At 41.8% G+C, this 14337-nt stretch overlaps 1 protein-coding gene across 1 annotated transcript; it reads left to right on the forward strand.

The window, feature by feature from the left end:
• The first annotated feature begins 2528 nt into the window (after nt 1-2528).
• Nucleotides 2529-5380, forward strand: LOC148035805 (GDSL esterase/lipase At4g28780-like). Its single transcript, XM_087677813.1, has 5 exons — nt 2529-3293; nt 3589-3716; nt 3925-4164; nt 4314-4566; nt 4752-5380. Exons 1-5 carry the CDS (start codon nt 3056-3058, stop codon nt 4970-4972), a joined length of 1080 nt encoding a protein of 359 aa, XP_087533939.1. The 5' UTR covers nt 2529-3055; the 3' UTR covers nt 4973-5380.
• Nucleotides 5381-14337: the final 8957 nt, after the last annotated feature.

Consider the following 14337-nt stretch of genomic DNA (forward strand, 5'->3'; position numbering starts at 1 on the left):
TTTTAATGTTTGCATTAACATGGCAGCATGATCATCCATTAAGTATTTCTCTTGAATATCATGGATACAACTTTCTAGATGGTAGAGATAGTCGATACAAAACATGTCCTCATGCGAGATAGCACATTAGTCACTATGACGTCTTTCCCCACCATGTAAGAGATCTCAAAGTCATGACTTTGTAGGCCTAATAACCATCACCTTTGATTTAGAGAAAGATTAGGTTGCGAGAGAAAATACTTTAAGACCCTATGATCGCTTTTGACCTTGAAGTGTCTGCCATAAAGATAATGGTTTCATTTCTTGATGGATTGCAAGCATCTCTTGCTCATAAACATGGAATGTCCTTTCCTTATCATTGAGCTTTCTACTTTCATATGCAATTACACCATGGTTTTGTAACAAAACAACTCCAATACCTTGATCACTAACATTTGTACAAATATTGAATTCCTTGGAAAAGCTTGGGCATACAAGGGTAGGTATTCAAATAAGCAAAGACTTCTGCTCATTAAAGCTCTTAGTGGATGTAGCATCCCAAAATGCTTCGCACTTCAACATGTGGATGAGAGGAGCCACAACATGCTCATAATTGCTAATAAAGCACCTAGAAAAGGATGGAAGACCAAAAAAGCCTTACAAAGAAGTAGAATTCATTGGAGTTGGCCAATCTTTAACACATTGTACCTTTTTTAGATCCATTGTGATTTCTCTATCACTTACTATATGACTCAAGTATTCAACTTCATTTGCCATAAATGTGCACTTGGATTCCTTCGTAACAAATAACCTGTGCTTCCTTAAGGTCTTAAAGACTTCTTCACATGCCAAATATGGTATTGCACACACACAAATTCAAAAAAGAACTCCTACCCAAGCACTCATGTTGGAGAACCAACTTGAGAGAGAAGGTAGGAAACCAAGGTAAAGTAAAAACCAAATTCCCCTTATAGCCCACAATGCACCCAAGAACCTAGTCACACTTAGAAGGTGAGCTACGCAAGGCCATGAGGAAGCCTTCTCTAACAAGATTGACTTTACCTTGAGAGGTGGTTGCAAACCACTATTTAGACTCTTCTTCTAAAGTAGGTTTGCCCATGAGAAAAATAGTAGATATTTGCAATAATGAAGCCTACATACTATCACTTGATGTGGGAAACTAATTGAGCAACTATTTCCTAGCAATTGCAAACTCAACCTTTTTACATTGGTTGAGAGAGTCATTCTCCTTCTACATGTGCTTCTAAATCTCCTCCATGTCCGTCTCATAGAGCTTTTGGTCCCATGTTCATATTGTAGAGTTTTTGGTAGCAATTGCATGGTCCAACTCTATAGTTATCCCATTGGCAATAGCCATGTTCTTCCCATTTTGCTCTTCCTTCTCACCATCCACCCCAAATGGTCACGATGCTAACAAGGTTGTCTTGCATGTTTGCAAGCATGAAGCTATCATGTGTCAGGCTACTTTAATTGCTACTACAATGGTCTTAATGACCACTCTCTTAGAACCACCCATACCAACACGACACTTTCTTCCTCTTCAATTCACTTTGTTCATAAAAATTGAATGCTCAAATTCGTCATGGGATACTAAAATGTCACTATCTTATGTATACATCACTATAGTCACAAGAAAAAGTTTTGAAAGTGAAAAGTTAAAATAAGTCTCAAAATGTAGGCAAGAGCAAATGCAGCTGGTAGGACCTTTTTTTAGTGATGAGTCCATTGGATTAAAATGAAGGTAACGGAGCTTGTTTTTTTGTACAAAACAAAGCATCGATACTCATTGTAATGGTGATGATAAGCACACCCCTAAAACTCTTGTATGAGCAACAACCATAATATCGTTTTACTAGGCTTCACATGTGTGTGTGATAAGCCTAACACGTATGTAGCTACGGGGAAACACATGCATGATACTTGTCTCCATGTCCATGGAACACAATGAGAGGCTAGGGCAGCTGCCAAAATATCTTGTGCATGGAAGGGGCAGAAGCAAGAAGGCATCAATGATGCAGCTCTAAGAGTCTACGTAGATACTAGAGACCATGTTGAGCATAAAAGAAAAGTGTGTGTGGAGTGTGACCGCGTGATGTGAGTAACTTCCTACTTTTCTACGTGGGTGTGTGTGTGAAAGACAAGAAGAAGAAACGGTGGCAAAATAAAGCATGGCGTGGGGCATTTCACGTGGCCGTCCCTGGTTGGAGGATATTTATTTATTTATATTTAAAGAGATCCATTTATTTAAATTTAAAAAAAACAGTGGAGCGAAAGACGGGGGGCTGTTCACGCGAGGGCGGGGCGGAGTGGAGATGCGCGGTTTTGCGTGGTTCCTGGTTTGCGGTTTACGACGGCGGTTTTGTGCCAGGAGGGGTAGAGGGCCAACTACCCACAGCCTACAGGCGTCACGAACCGCCATTAACTGCCTTGTCTACTAGCCTGGTGTTTCAAAGGCTCTCTCTCTCTCTCTCTCTCTCTCTCTCTCAAACCAAACCGTATCATTGCAGGCTACAATTAAGGCCGTCCCACCTAATCTCCCCCTCCCGGAGCTTGCTTTTGGAAAGGCCATGGATGATGGCCCCCTTGCCTACCTGTCTTAGGCTGTCTTCAGACATGCCATCTCTCCTTCCAGCTCCCTCCAGCAGCCAACTCCTTCCTCACTTTGCTGGGAGAGTGAGAGGCTGCCTAAGTGACAGTGTTTGAGTGAGTGGCATCGCCAGTTTGCTCCATTCAAGTCATAGCATGTGACGTCTCCCTCTTCTCCCTCCCCCTGCTCCATTGATTGTTGACAAGCTACCAACAACATCGCAATTCCATCAAATTGACATATATACTTTCCCATCACTCATCCCAGCTCAGTCCCAGTGTCTATGTCTATAATGCAAGTAGTGTTTGACGGTCACAGGTTATGCCCTTAGCTGCAGAGCACTTGTAGGGAGGGAGAAAGAGTGGAGGGAGCGTACTTCTCTCTGAGCTTTGGTTTCTCTCTTCTTTCCCCTTCTCCTCTTGGTAGCTGAGATTGATCTGGGTCTGCCTCAAAGCCAGGACAAGCAGCATGGTGCGCGAAACTCCGATGGTTGCAGTCATGATGGCCTTACTGCTGCTGGGGAGCTGTGTAGCCAAGGCTGCTCCCATTGCCATGTTCGTGTTTGGGGACTCTCTTGTGGACTCAGGCAACAATGACTACATTGGATCTACCGCCAGAGCCAACTTCAAGCCCAATGGCATTGATTACCCCGGACAGAAACCAACAGGAAGGTTCTGCAATGGGAAAATCATCTCAGACCTCATAAGTAAGAAGAGCCTGTATGTTTATCCTTTCTGCGTTAATGTGTTGTTTGCAGCTCAGCATCTCTCACCATCTAAACACGCATTCCTTCTAACACTCCTGCATTGCTGCATTGCAATGTTGAATGTTTCTGGTGATGCCCTAAGGAACGATTCTTAATTGCTTTCTCATGTGCATTAGTTCTCATGCCTAGTGTCTGAGTCTATTCTGCATCTGCATTGAAAGCCCCTAAATTGTCTCCTTGAGCGAGTTTTAGATCTAACAAGGAGCTCTTAGCCTTACTCATTGTTGTCTTGCAGGTGACTTCATGGGCACTCCTCCCATCAAGCCATATCTTGACCCATCCAATGATGAGGCAAGCCTTCTTCTAGGTGCTAATTTCGCCTCAGCTGGAGCTGGCATTCTCAACACAACGGGACGTTTGTTTGTGAGTGCTTTCCAGGCATATTTTTAAGCCACTTGGGTGGCATATCTGTGCTGCAATTTTGTACGAAGCTTTCAAAAACTCTGCTGATAGTAATCAGACCTGCAACTGAATACATTTCAGTGAGGCAATTGTGCATCATATCTTGTTCCGGTCCTTGCTGTCATTCTGGGGACTAACCACATGGTGCTATCTATGTTTGGACTTGCAGTTGACGGTGCTGACTGTTCAACAGCAGTATGCCCTTTTCCAAGAGTATAAGCAGAAGATTGCTGGTTACATAGGGGAAGCTGCAGCCCAACAGCTAGTTGCCGGTGCCCTCTACTCTGTCACTTTTGGGGGCAATGACTACATCAACAACTACCTCATGCCCACTGCCAGATCTAACAAACAGTACACTCTGCCACAGTACCAAGACTTGCTCATCTCCACCTACAAGGGCCAGCTGACTGTAAGTGTTTTCTTAGCATTCTGTACATATTACTCACATCTTTCTCGATCTTAGGTACCAAGAGGGTTAAGTACATGCACCTATCGGGTTCGTGTAAACCTGTTTTGAGATGCTAACCAACAACAGTCCCATGATCTTGTCGTGAGCAGGATCTCTACAACCTGGGTGCCCGGAAGTTTTCCATCTCCTCTCTAGGTCCTCTGGGCTGCATTCCTTCCCAGCTCAATATGAAGAGTAAGGATGGCACCTGCATTGAATCTTTGCAGCAGCTATCAGTCAACTTCAATGCCGCCCTCAAGGCCATGACAGAAGAGCTCAATGCACAATTGCCAGACGCCACATACGTGTATGTCAACAGCTTCTCTATAGTGATGGATTACATCACTAATCCGACTGCCTATGGTAAGACTGAACCGTCTTGTAGGCCTTGAATTTGTCAGGTGTTGCTTCCTCTGTCACTTCCATCTTGTATGAGTTTCTTGTGACTACGCTAGGGCTAATGATGGGCACATTGTCTGCAATCAATCAGTCGACCAACAAAGAGTGGATTGTCCGCCTTGACGTGTGTTTGCTGTGTGTGTGCGAAGGGTACGAAGTATCGAATATGGCATGCTGCGGCCAGGGCAAGTACAATGGCTTCCTCATTTGCAACCGCTTCTCGAACCTCTGCGCGGACCGCACCAAGTATGTCTTCTGGGATCCATTCCATCCAACCGAGAAGACCAACCGCCTCATCACCAACCGCATCCTCAATGGACCCAAATCAGACATCAGCCCTGTTAACATTCGACAGCTCCTGGGCATCTAAAACCCCAACTGCGATCATCAAAACTTCATACGGCTACAGCGACCCTAAAACATCATCATCATCATCATCATGATCATTTCTCTGCTAATTGCATCGGTTATGATGACCCCATTTCATCCATCCTTGTCCTCCATAGTGCCATTCTTTAGATATTCTTGGTAACTGGTGCCAATAAGTGCACCTATCCCAACTGTTACTCACTCCATCGGTCTTTGTGTAAGTTGTAGAGTGTCTGCAATGCTAAGCTCGAGCAGAAGAGGAGATTGGATGCTTAATATGCTAGATTCTCAACCGCCTGTGTATTTATGCACGTTGCTATTTATTCAGACCCCTAGAATCGAATTGGATAGAATGGTTGCAAGTCGCATTAGACGAATAAAATTCTCGTGTTTGTGATGAGATATCAAATTAGTGCAAAGCATAATACCAAATCTGGTTGTCAAATCCAACCGATACAAATTGGACGAATGAGATACATACATACCTACATACACACATATACATATATATATACATATACACAAATGCGATGAATGAGAGTGTATCTCGGGTTAAAAAAAATGAAGCCCTTATTTCTTTTTGGTGAATTATGTACTTATTGATAAGCATTATTGTGATTTCTTATAACTTAATTAGGTGCGTTCTAGTTTGGTTATTTTGGTTTGTGGGGAAAAGCTTTTATCTCACATTGAAAAAAATTGGATTTTTCTCATGTTTAGTTGGATTCAAAGGCAATCTGTTGTTTCATACCTTGCCTTGGCTCTTCTTTCTTGAAGAAATGCTCAAAATATATGCATTGTATATGCTTGTTCTTGCATATGCGTAAGCCAATTGAACGAGGGAGGATATAATACTTAGAAACCCTTCATACAATCTAAGGTTAAAAAAAATGAAGCCTTTATTTCTTTTTGGTGAATCATGTGCTTAATGATAAGCTTTATTGTGATTTCTTATAACTTAATTAGGTGCATTCTAGTTTGGTTATTTTGGTTTGTGGGGAAAAGCTTTTATCTCACATTGAAAAAAATTGAATTCTCATGTTTAGTTGGATTTAAAGGCAATTTGTTATTTCATACCTTGTCTTGGCTCTTCTCTCTTGAAGAAATGCTCCTTGATGTCCCTTTGTATCTTCAAATGGTGTTGAAAGTGGAGACATGAGGCATTGTTGTTGCTTTGGGCAAAGTTTTGTATGTGGCTCCTCTCTTAAAATCCTTAAGGGGAGAGGGGAGCTTGCATTCTTGAGGTAAGAAAGGATGAATCCCTAGAAGTGTTGGACATTCATGATAAGAGGGGGGCCTTGATTTTGTGTGTTAAGTGCGATTCCCTAATTTGGATGTTGAGCAACCAAAATAATGAAGGGTTGGCCTCTTATGTAGGATGGATTTCTTCTTAGACATGAAATTTCATGTTCTTAGGATTTGTGAAAATTTCTTGATCATTTTTGTGCCTTTCGCACTTGCATGCATCCAATGTAGGTGTTGCGAAGCTTATTCTTGAAGTAGTAGTAAAGAGGTTTCCCAATCAATGTTGATTATTGACAATGCTCAACACTCTTTATTAGTAATGGCTAAAGCTATGTCTCTTAGGATCAAACAGATTATTGCTTGATTAGTTCACAAGAATCAATCGGTTTTGTTCAAGGGAGAAATATAAATGATGCAATTTAGAATAGTGTTTGGGATAGATTATGCTATGGCTACCAAGGAAGATTTCTTGATCATTTTTATGCCTTTCGCACTTGCATGCATTCAATGTAGGTGTTGCGAAGCTTATTCTTGAAGTAGTAGTAAGGAGGTTTCCCAAATCAATGTTGATTGTTGACAATGCTCAACACTCTTTATTAGTAATGGCTAAAGCCATGTCTCTTAGAATCAAATGGATTATTGCTTGATTAGTTCACAAGAATCAATTGGTTTTGTTTAAGGGAGAAATATACACGATGCAATTTTGAATAGTGTTTGGTATAGATTATGCTATGGCTACCAAGGAAGAGTACATCCTTCTTAATGTAGACTTTGAAAAGGCATATGCCAGACTTTACTAGAAATTTAGTAAGTTTGTGCTTGAAAATTTTGGTTTTGGTTCTATGTTCTACAAATTAGCAAGGACACTCTTTGCTAATGCTTATGCAATCACCTCAATAAATGGGTATACCTTAGGTAAATGTGAATTGAAGAAGATAAGATAGGGGTGTCCTCTTGCACCCCTTCTTTTCACCATGTTCACACACACCCTTTGTTGTGCAACATTGATCATTGCATTAGGTGGGGATGTATTAAATGTTTGTCTTTGGGCAATATCTTTGTACTTATATCAAATATTATTAGATTTGAGTCTAATTTAAATTATAATTCCTCTCTTGTGGACAGTCTTGATTATGGTTGCACTCTCTTGGATTTATGAGATCAACAAGGATAGCATCATTTGGATTCTAGGATTCCCTATTCGGATTGGTATCTCTAGGAAGCAATGCTTTGAGTGATATATGGAGATGCTCTCCAAAATTAAATGTAAGATGGGGTTTACTTTTGGTCTTCTTAGAAGGCTAATTTTGTTGAAATCAATTCTCTCCCTTAATGGTTTTCAATGCAATGATTTTCTTCTTAACACATTATTGATGAAATAAAGCTCGCAACATTATGTAGGAATTGTTATGGAATTATGGAGATGGTGATCGTTGGCCTAAAATTTCATCGAATCAAATGTCTTTGCCAATCTCTAATGGTAGAGTGAGATAATAGCCTCTTAGGGAGAAAGTTGGGACTAGACTTTTTGGCAATGAAGAATATGCTTAAGGGGTAGCCTTGGTCTACTAACTTGGCATATTGTCTTTGATAAGGTTTGACCACACTATAAATGGATTGACATTATCTTCAATGGTTTAAGTAATATCAAGATTAAACAGTTACATGCTTCTTAGCAAGGTTGGTTAATGGATGGAAAGAAATTGTTCCTAATCTTCACTAGCAAGGTCTTGATAGAAATAAAAGTGATCCTTCCCTCTACTTTAGTATTTGGCTGAATGACTAACCTTTTTCAATAACTTTATTTCTTATGCTATTGATGCTAGACTCTATCACAAGCTCCTTGTTAAAGGTGTTGCCCATTGGATGGGAATTTTGGATGTTGGTGGCAAATATCTATTCTTTCCACTGATTAGGCCACTCATCAAAGTTTAGCATAGTTTGATTTGAATGAGGAGAAAGATGCATGGGTTAAATTAGTTCTCTCTAACTAGTTGACTTGGTTCTTGGTCTCTAGAAGAAAAAACCATGCTTATAAATTGGTCGAATTGTTGGGGGGTAAAGGCGCCTCTGTCTAGTCGCACATGTATTACTACACCGAGACAGTATCGGCCATTGCACACTGCAGGTGGCAGCGGGCGTCCGTCACTGTCACTTTATTCTTTATTCTTTTAGTGATAGTTTGAATAAAGGAAGGCCCGGTCACACATTGTGACTTTTGGAGTTTCCATTTGTGTCTCTCTCTCTTCTTGCTCTTGCTCTCCGCCATAGCTCACTTTCAAGCAAGCTTCGATCCTTCTCACCTTTCAACTGGTATCGGAGCTTTGGATTAGAGCTTGATCATGGAGCTTGGCCTCGTATTACTTCAACCCGGTTTGAAGACCTAGAGCTTGGAGCTTCAACGCCAGCCATGGCTTCTTCCCCCCGAGGTAAGATTTCATCTCCCATCTCTCCCCGGCCCTCATAGCCTCTTTGCAGGTGTTCCTTGGCTTCATTGGGCACCTTGTATGCCCCCATTTGCCCCCTTATCCTCAGTATAATCAATAGGCTCCACAATTAGCTCATTTTTTTTTTTTTGGCGCATGTTTCAAAATCTGGCTCAAAAATCCCATTTTTTCTCATATCTCGGGCATCCGGAACCCTATTTAGACAAGGTAAGAGTCTAACTTGGGGTTTTTGCATGCTCCAGATGCGATGCCAATGTCAGATTTGTCAAATTTTGATCACAACATTTTTTGCAACAAATTTGAATTGATTTACAACAAGAAAATGTCATGCTCTTAGCTTATGTGATGCTCATGAGGCTTGGTATTTGATACCCAAATACTTTAGGGATGTTTGCCCAATGTTTTGAGATGCTTTGGGACTTGGTTTGAGCTTCCATAGCTCAATTTATATAGGGATTTACTGATGCACATTGTTTGGATAGCAAGGTTTTATCAAGGAGGGCTTATGCATAATGCTCTTTGCTGACATTCGGGTGTCCTGTTGGATGTATTGATGCTTGGTCATCATGGTTTATGCCCAAATATGCTATTTGAGAGCTATTGAGCCTTGATTTGGATGCAGACACTTCATTGTTGGTTGGGATTTATGCTACCTTGGTTGACAGGATATTTAACCTCTAGTTTGGTTATGCCTATTGGTTTTGGGCTATGTCTTTGGGATATGCAATGAAGTATTGACCTTCGGGATACGACATCGAGTTTGTCTTTGGTTCCGGATCTTCATTTGAGCTTGAGCTCGGCTTTGGAATGCATTTGATGCATACGGCTTTTGTACTAGTGGGAGCATCGTAGGATGCTTAACAGACATTGAGTAGGTGGTTTATGCTATTGAGCTTTGAGTCTTCTGAGATTGGGATCTTATTCACTTCGATGTTACATGGTTGATATGTCGTGGTCTGCATACATGTAGTTGGGTTGATTTTGGTTTCGCACTCCCTGAGCATACACCTCTTTGTGTCAGGTCTTGCTAGTGTTGTGTATACTTTGCCCTATTGCACAACGGGTGTACCGGCTTACTGACAGATTCGTTTGACATGCTTGTATGTTTGCTCGATGTCTGTATGACTGTCATATGCTGATTTATACCCGCTTGATGCTAGTTATGGTTTGATAGTCAGTGGTTGACTTGGTGCATTGATTTTGCCTATAGTTTGCTCTCATTGTACCTGGCTGTAATTTATTACATCAAGCAATTATGTATGGATTGATGTGGATTCTTCATGCTGAATCATCCTGATTTTATGTACTTTTGATGGTACTTGGTGGGCAGCATCATTAGTTATTAGTTCATGGTCATTTTGCCTTGGTTTTGGTGGTATTTTTGGCTGTTTACGACAGAAAATAACAAGCAACTTTGAATTGTCTGCACTGTTTTGGACTGCATTATGGGTTCTTCTTCCACTGATAGTGCTATCTTCAACATCACTAAGCTCAATAGTACAAATTATGCCTATTGGAAGAGCCAAGTTTGGCAGGTATTGGTGCAAAAATAGTAGATAAAGCCACTAAGGATGCATGGCAAGCAACCTGAAACTATGACTGATGATGAATGGGATGAGCTTGATGAGTTATACAAGTCCACCCTCATCTTGTCTCTCACTGAACAAGTGTATTACAATGTGGTTGAGGAAGCACAAAGTGCTTGGCAGGTTTGGGATAAAATTAAGAACCTCTATGAGAAGAAAAGTCTAGCAGGTTAGATGTATTGGCTGAAGCAGCTTACGGACCTGCGCATGAAGGAGAATATGACAATGTCTACTCATTTGAGTTAGTCCCATGTTATTCTCAAGAACTTGACTTCGCAGGGTATTACCTTTAATGATGAGGTTACTCCATTGTTTAATATTAGGACTCTAAGTGAGTCATGGGATGTATTCCTCACTACCTTATGTGCTCATGCTACTATTTTGAACTTGCTTGATGTAGAGAGCGCTCTTCTGCAGGAAGAGATTAACCGTAAGAACTTGGATGCCTCTCGTGTGTTGCATGCTTTGACTGTTAGAGACATAGATGGTAATGGCAAGAATGACCGTGGGAATGGCCGTGGCAGAGACTCGCAAAAGTCTAGGTCTAAGTCACGTGGTAAGTCGCGCAGCAAGTCTTGGGAGAAATGCTAATGTGACATGTCATCATTATGGCAAAAAGGGTCATATACGCCCATAGTGTCATGAGTTGCGCAATGAGAAGCGCAAAGAGAAGGGGACAGACAAAGTACGGGAAAAGTCCTCTGATCGCAGCATTATGCCTACAAAATTTAGTGTGAAAATTGAGGAGATAAATGTCATGCAAACTGATGACTTTGATGAGGAGTACATAGTTCTTGTGATGCTACGTCGTTGACCGATGTACACTCTATGTATGCGCAGTGTTGGCTTTTGGATTCTGGTGCTTCATTCATGTTACACCATGCCATGAGTGGTTCCACTCCTACCACACTGTCTGTGGTTCAGTTTGCTTGGGTGATGATAAGTCACTTGCTATTGTTGGCATTGGGGATGCACGGCTGCAATTCTCTACTGACAGTACTTTTCTGTTACAGGATGTACGTCATCTACCTGTATTTACACGCAGTCTTATGTCTACATGGCACCTTGATGATGCTGGGTTTCATGTTTCATTTGGGGATTCTGCCTGGAAGATCACTCGTGGTAGACTTGTGCTTGCTAGAGGTGCCAAAGCTAGTAGTCTCTATCCTCTTGTAGTTGATGGGTCTTCTATTGACCATGTTTTGTCAGTGGGTTCCATCCTACGTGTATCTCTTTGGCATGCCCGTTTGGACCAGATTTCCTTGAAGGGAATGAAAATGCTTTCTGATTTTTGTAGTACTTACCGCCCCTTGACTACTCATGTTTTGATTTATATGAGCATTGTCTTTATGGTAGACAGACTAGGAATACATATAAGAAGTCAGGTAGGACATGCATGAGTGAGCCCTTAGCATTGGTACATTCGAATATCTATGGGCCCATGCCCTGTCAGTCTATGGGTGGTGCAAAGTATTTTGTGACGTTCATTCACGATTTTTCGTGTAAAGTCTAGGCTTACCCCATGATGTCTTGGTTGTATTTCAGAGATGGCTTGCATTTGCTGAAAACTAGAGTGGGCATAGGCTGAAATGTCTTAGGACTGACAATGGGAGAGAATATGTGTCACGTGCTTTTGAGCAACTATGTGACGAGAGGGGTATTAAGCGTCAATTGACCACCCCCTATACCCCACCATAATGGTTTGGTTGAGCGGATGAATAGAACCATCGAGGAGCGTGTACGCAATATGCTTAGCCATGCATGCTTACCACAGAGCTTCTGGGTGGAGGCATTCAATATAGCTGTGCATGTCATAAATAGATCACCTTCTAGTGGTTTGGATTTCCAGGTTGCAGAGGAGGTATGGACTGGGAAACCTTCATCCTATGCGCATCTACGTGTCTTTGGATGTGAGGCATTCTGCCATGTACCCAAAGACAAGCATACTAAGTTAGATCCTAAGAGTGTCAAATGCATTTTCCTTGGTTATGGGGATGCATGCGAGATGGGTTACCGCCTCTGGGATCAGCAAGCGCGGAAAGTCATTTGTAGCCATGATGTAGCCTTCCATGAAGACAAGATGTATAGGTAAGCGTGAGAAGGTGGTAGAGATACATAGGGTTATATTCCAAGAGGAGCCACATGCTCTTGCTGCATAGCCAGTTGGACAGCTTGCAACAATATTTCGTACACATGGCCAGGGTGTTGGACCAACCGCTGCAGAGCTTGCCGTGAGATGGTCTAATAGAGATAGATGTCCACCTGATAGATTTGAGCCCTCAATGCATTATGTCTTGGTTACCGATGCAAGAGAGCCTCTCACCTATGATGAGGCTATGCGCAGGGGTGACAGTCACTCCTAGGAGAGGGCTATGTGTTGGGGGTAAAGGCGCCTCCACCTAGCCACCCGTGTATTACTACATTGACAATACTCACCACTGTACACTGCAAGTGGCGAGCGCCTGTCACAGTCACTTATTCTTTATTCTTTTAGTGAGAGTTTGAATAAAGGAAGGCCCGGCTGCACATTATAGTTTGGATTTCCCAGTTTTGAGTCTCTCTCTCTCTCTCTCTCTCTATCTCTTGCCTCTTGCTTTCCATCCACCATAGCTCTCACTGCCAAGCTTCTTCCTCCTGGGTTCCACTTTCCTTTCAATTGGTATCAGAGCAAAGGCATTGGAGATTGCCCGACATTCTCTTCAGTCCGGATTTGAAGAGCTTCAACCTGAGCTTCAATGGTAGCCATGGCACCTTCATTTGTAGGTATGTTTTGATCTCCCGCCTCCTCTCCGAGCTTCCGAACCTTCATCGGCTTCTTCTCGGGCTACATTGGAGTCCCCTTGACATTGCCAAGTGCCCCCGAGGGTTGTTGAAGACCCCCCAATCCCTAGGAACTGTTATAGAATCCGAGATACATGCTCGACTTTCTTATATACTTAAAAATATATATGGCGAATATTATGCTGGCACAGAGGGAGAATAGATGAGAGAAAAGAAAGATGTAGAGAAATTGGCAACACACTAGGGATTGGAAGATGGGCCAGTCCCCCCCTTGTGGAGTTATATTATTGAAAAGAAGCAAGCTCCTCCGTTAGACATAAGCCAGTTCTTACTTGTAGATCTTGGAAACAAGATCACGGTTCTTTGCACGATATACAAGCGGCTAACACTTGCACAACTTGAAAGTTGGCACCTTTTGATCCATCTTGAATCTCATTCTCTCCTACACAATATGTGTAGGGCTCTCCTCTTGGCGCTTGATTTCAACAGAGCTTCCACATCACTTGCACCTTCTCTTCTCCTCTTGAAACTTGATTTCAGCAGAGCTTCCGCAACACTTGATTTCAGTAGGGCTTCCGTAGCACTTGATTTCAGCAGGGCTTTTGTAGCACTTGCACCTTCTCTTCTCCTCTTTGATACATGCAAAGTGTTGCTTTCTTCACCTCTCTCCTATACCCAAGGAGAGCCTCCTCTTTTATAGGCTTTCGAGAGCTTCTCTTCTTGGAGAGAGAGTTGAGTTGATCTTCATGCAAGATGCAGTTGTTCCACTCTGCAGCACTAATTTTGAGATATCTCTTTGTGCATTGTTTGGATGAAAAAATGTCCAACACAAAAGTTGTAGATCTCATTGTTTTCGATAAGCCACGCGACCCGTTTTTAGAGATCTTTTTTTTATTGTCAGATATTTTAAAAATAGTTTTTTCAAAAAATAGCTTTTTAAAATGTACTCTTAACTTGTGGTCCATGCAACCAACTTGAGTCATAGATAAGGAGAGTTCATTAGATTGCCTTGGGCCTCAACCTTAAGATTGAATTCCACACAAAAGCTTGTGTCATTTTAGACCTTAGAAAGAGAAAATCACTTCTCTCCTCACTTCCAGAGGATCACATCTCTCATCTTTCTTAGTGAGAGAATTCCCTCTCTCGTTTTTCTTAATGAAAGAAAAGACCTTGAACCTTGACTTGTAGGGGAGAGGATGACCCCAAATGAATGCAATGCTCATTACACACAAGTAAACATTCCCAGGCGTCCCTGGATGCACACATAAATACATATACACAATGCTAATGCATTTCCTCTTCTTAGA

Source organism: Lygodium microphyllum, chromosome 5 (genome assembly GCF_053477565.2).
Source record: "Lygodium microphyllum isolate KBCC chromosome 5, Lygodium_microphyllum_v1.1.10, whole genome shotgun sequence".
Classification (NCBI taxonomy): domain Eukaryota; kingdom Viridiplantae; phylum Streptophyta; class Polypodiopsida; order Schizaeales; family Lygodiaceae; genus Lygodium; species Lygodium microphyllum.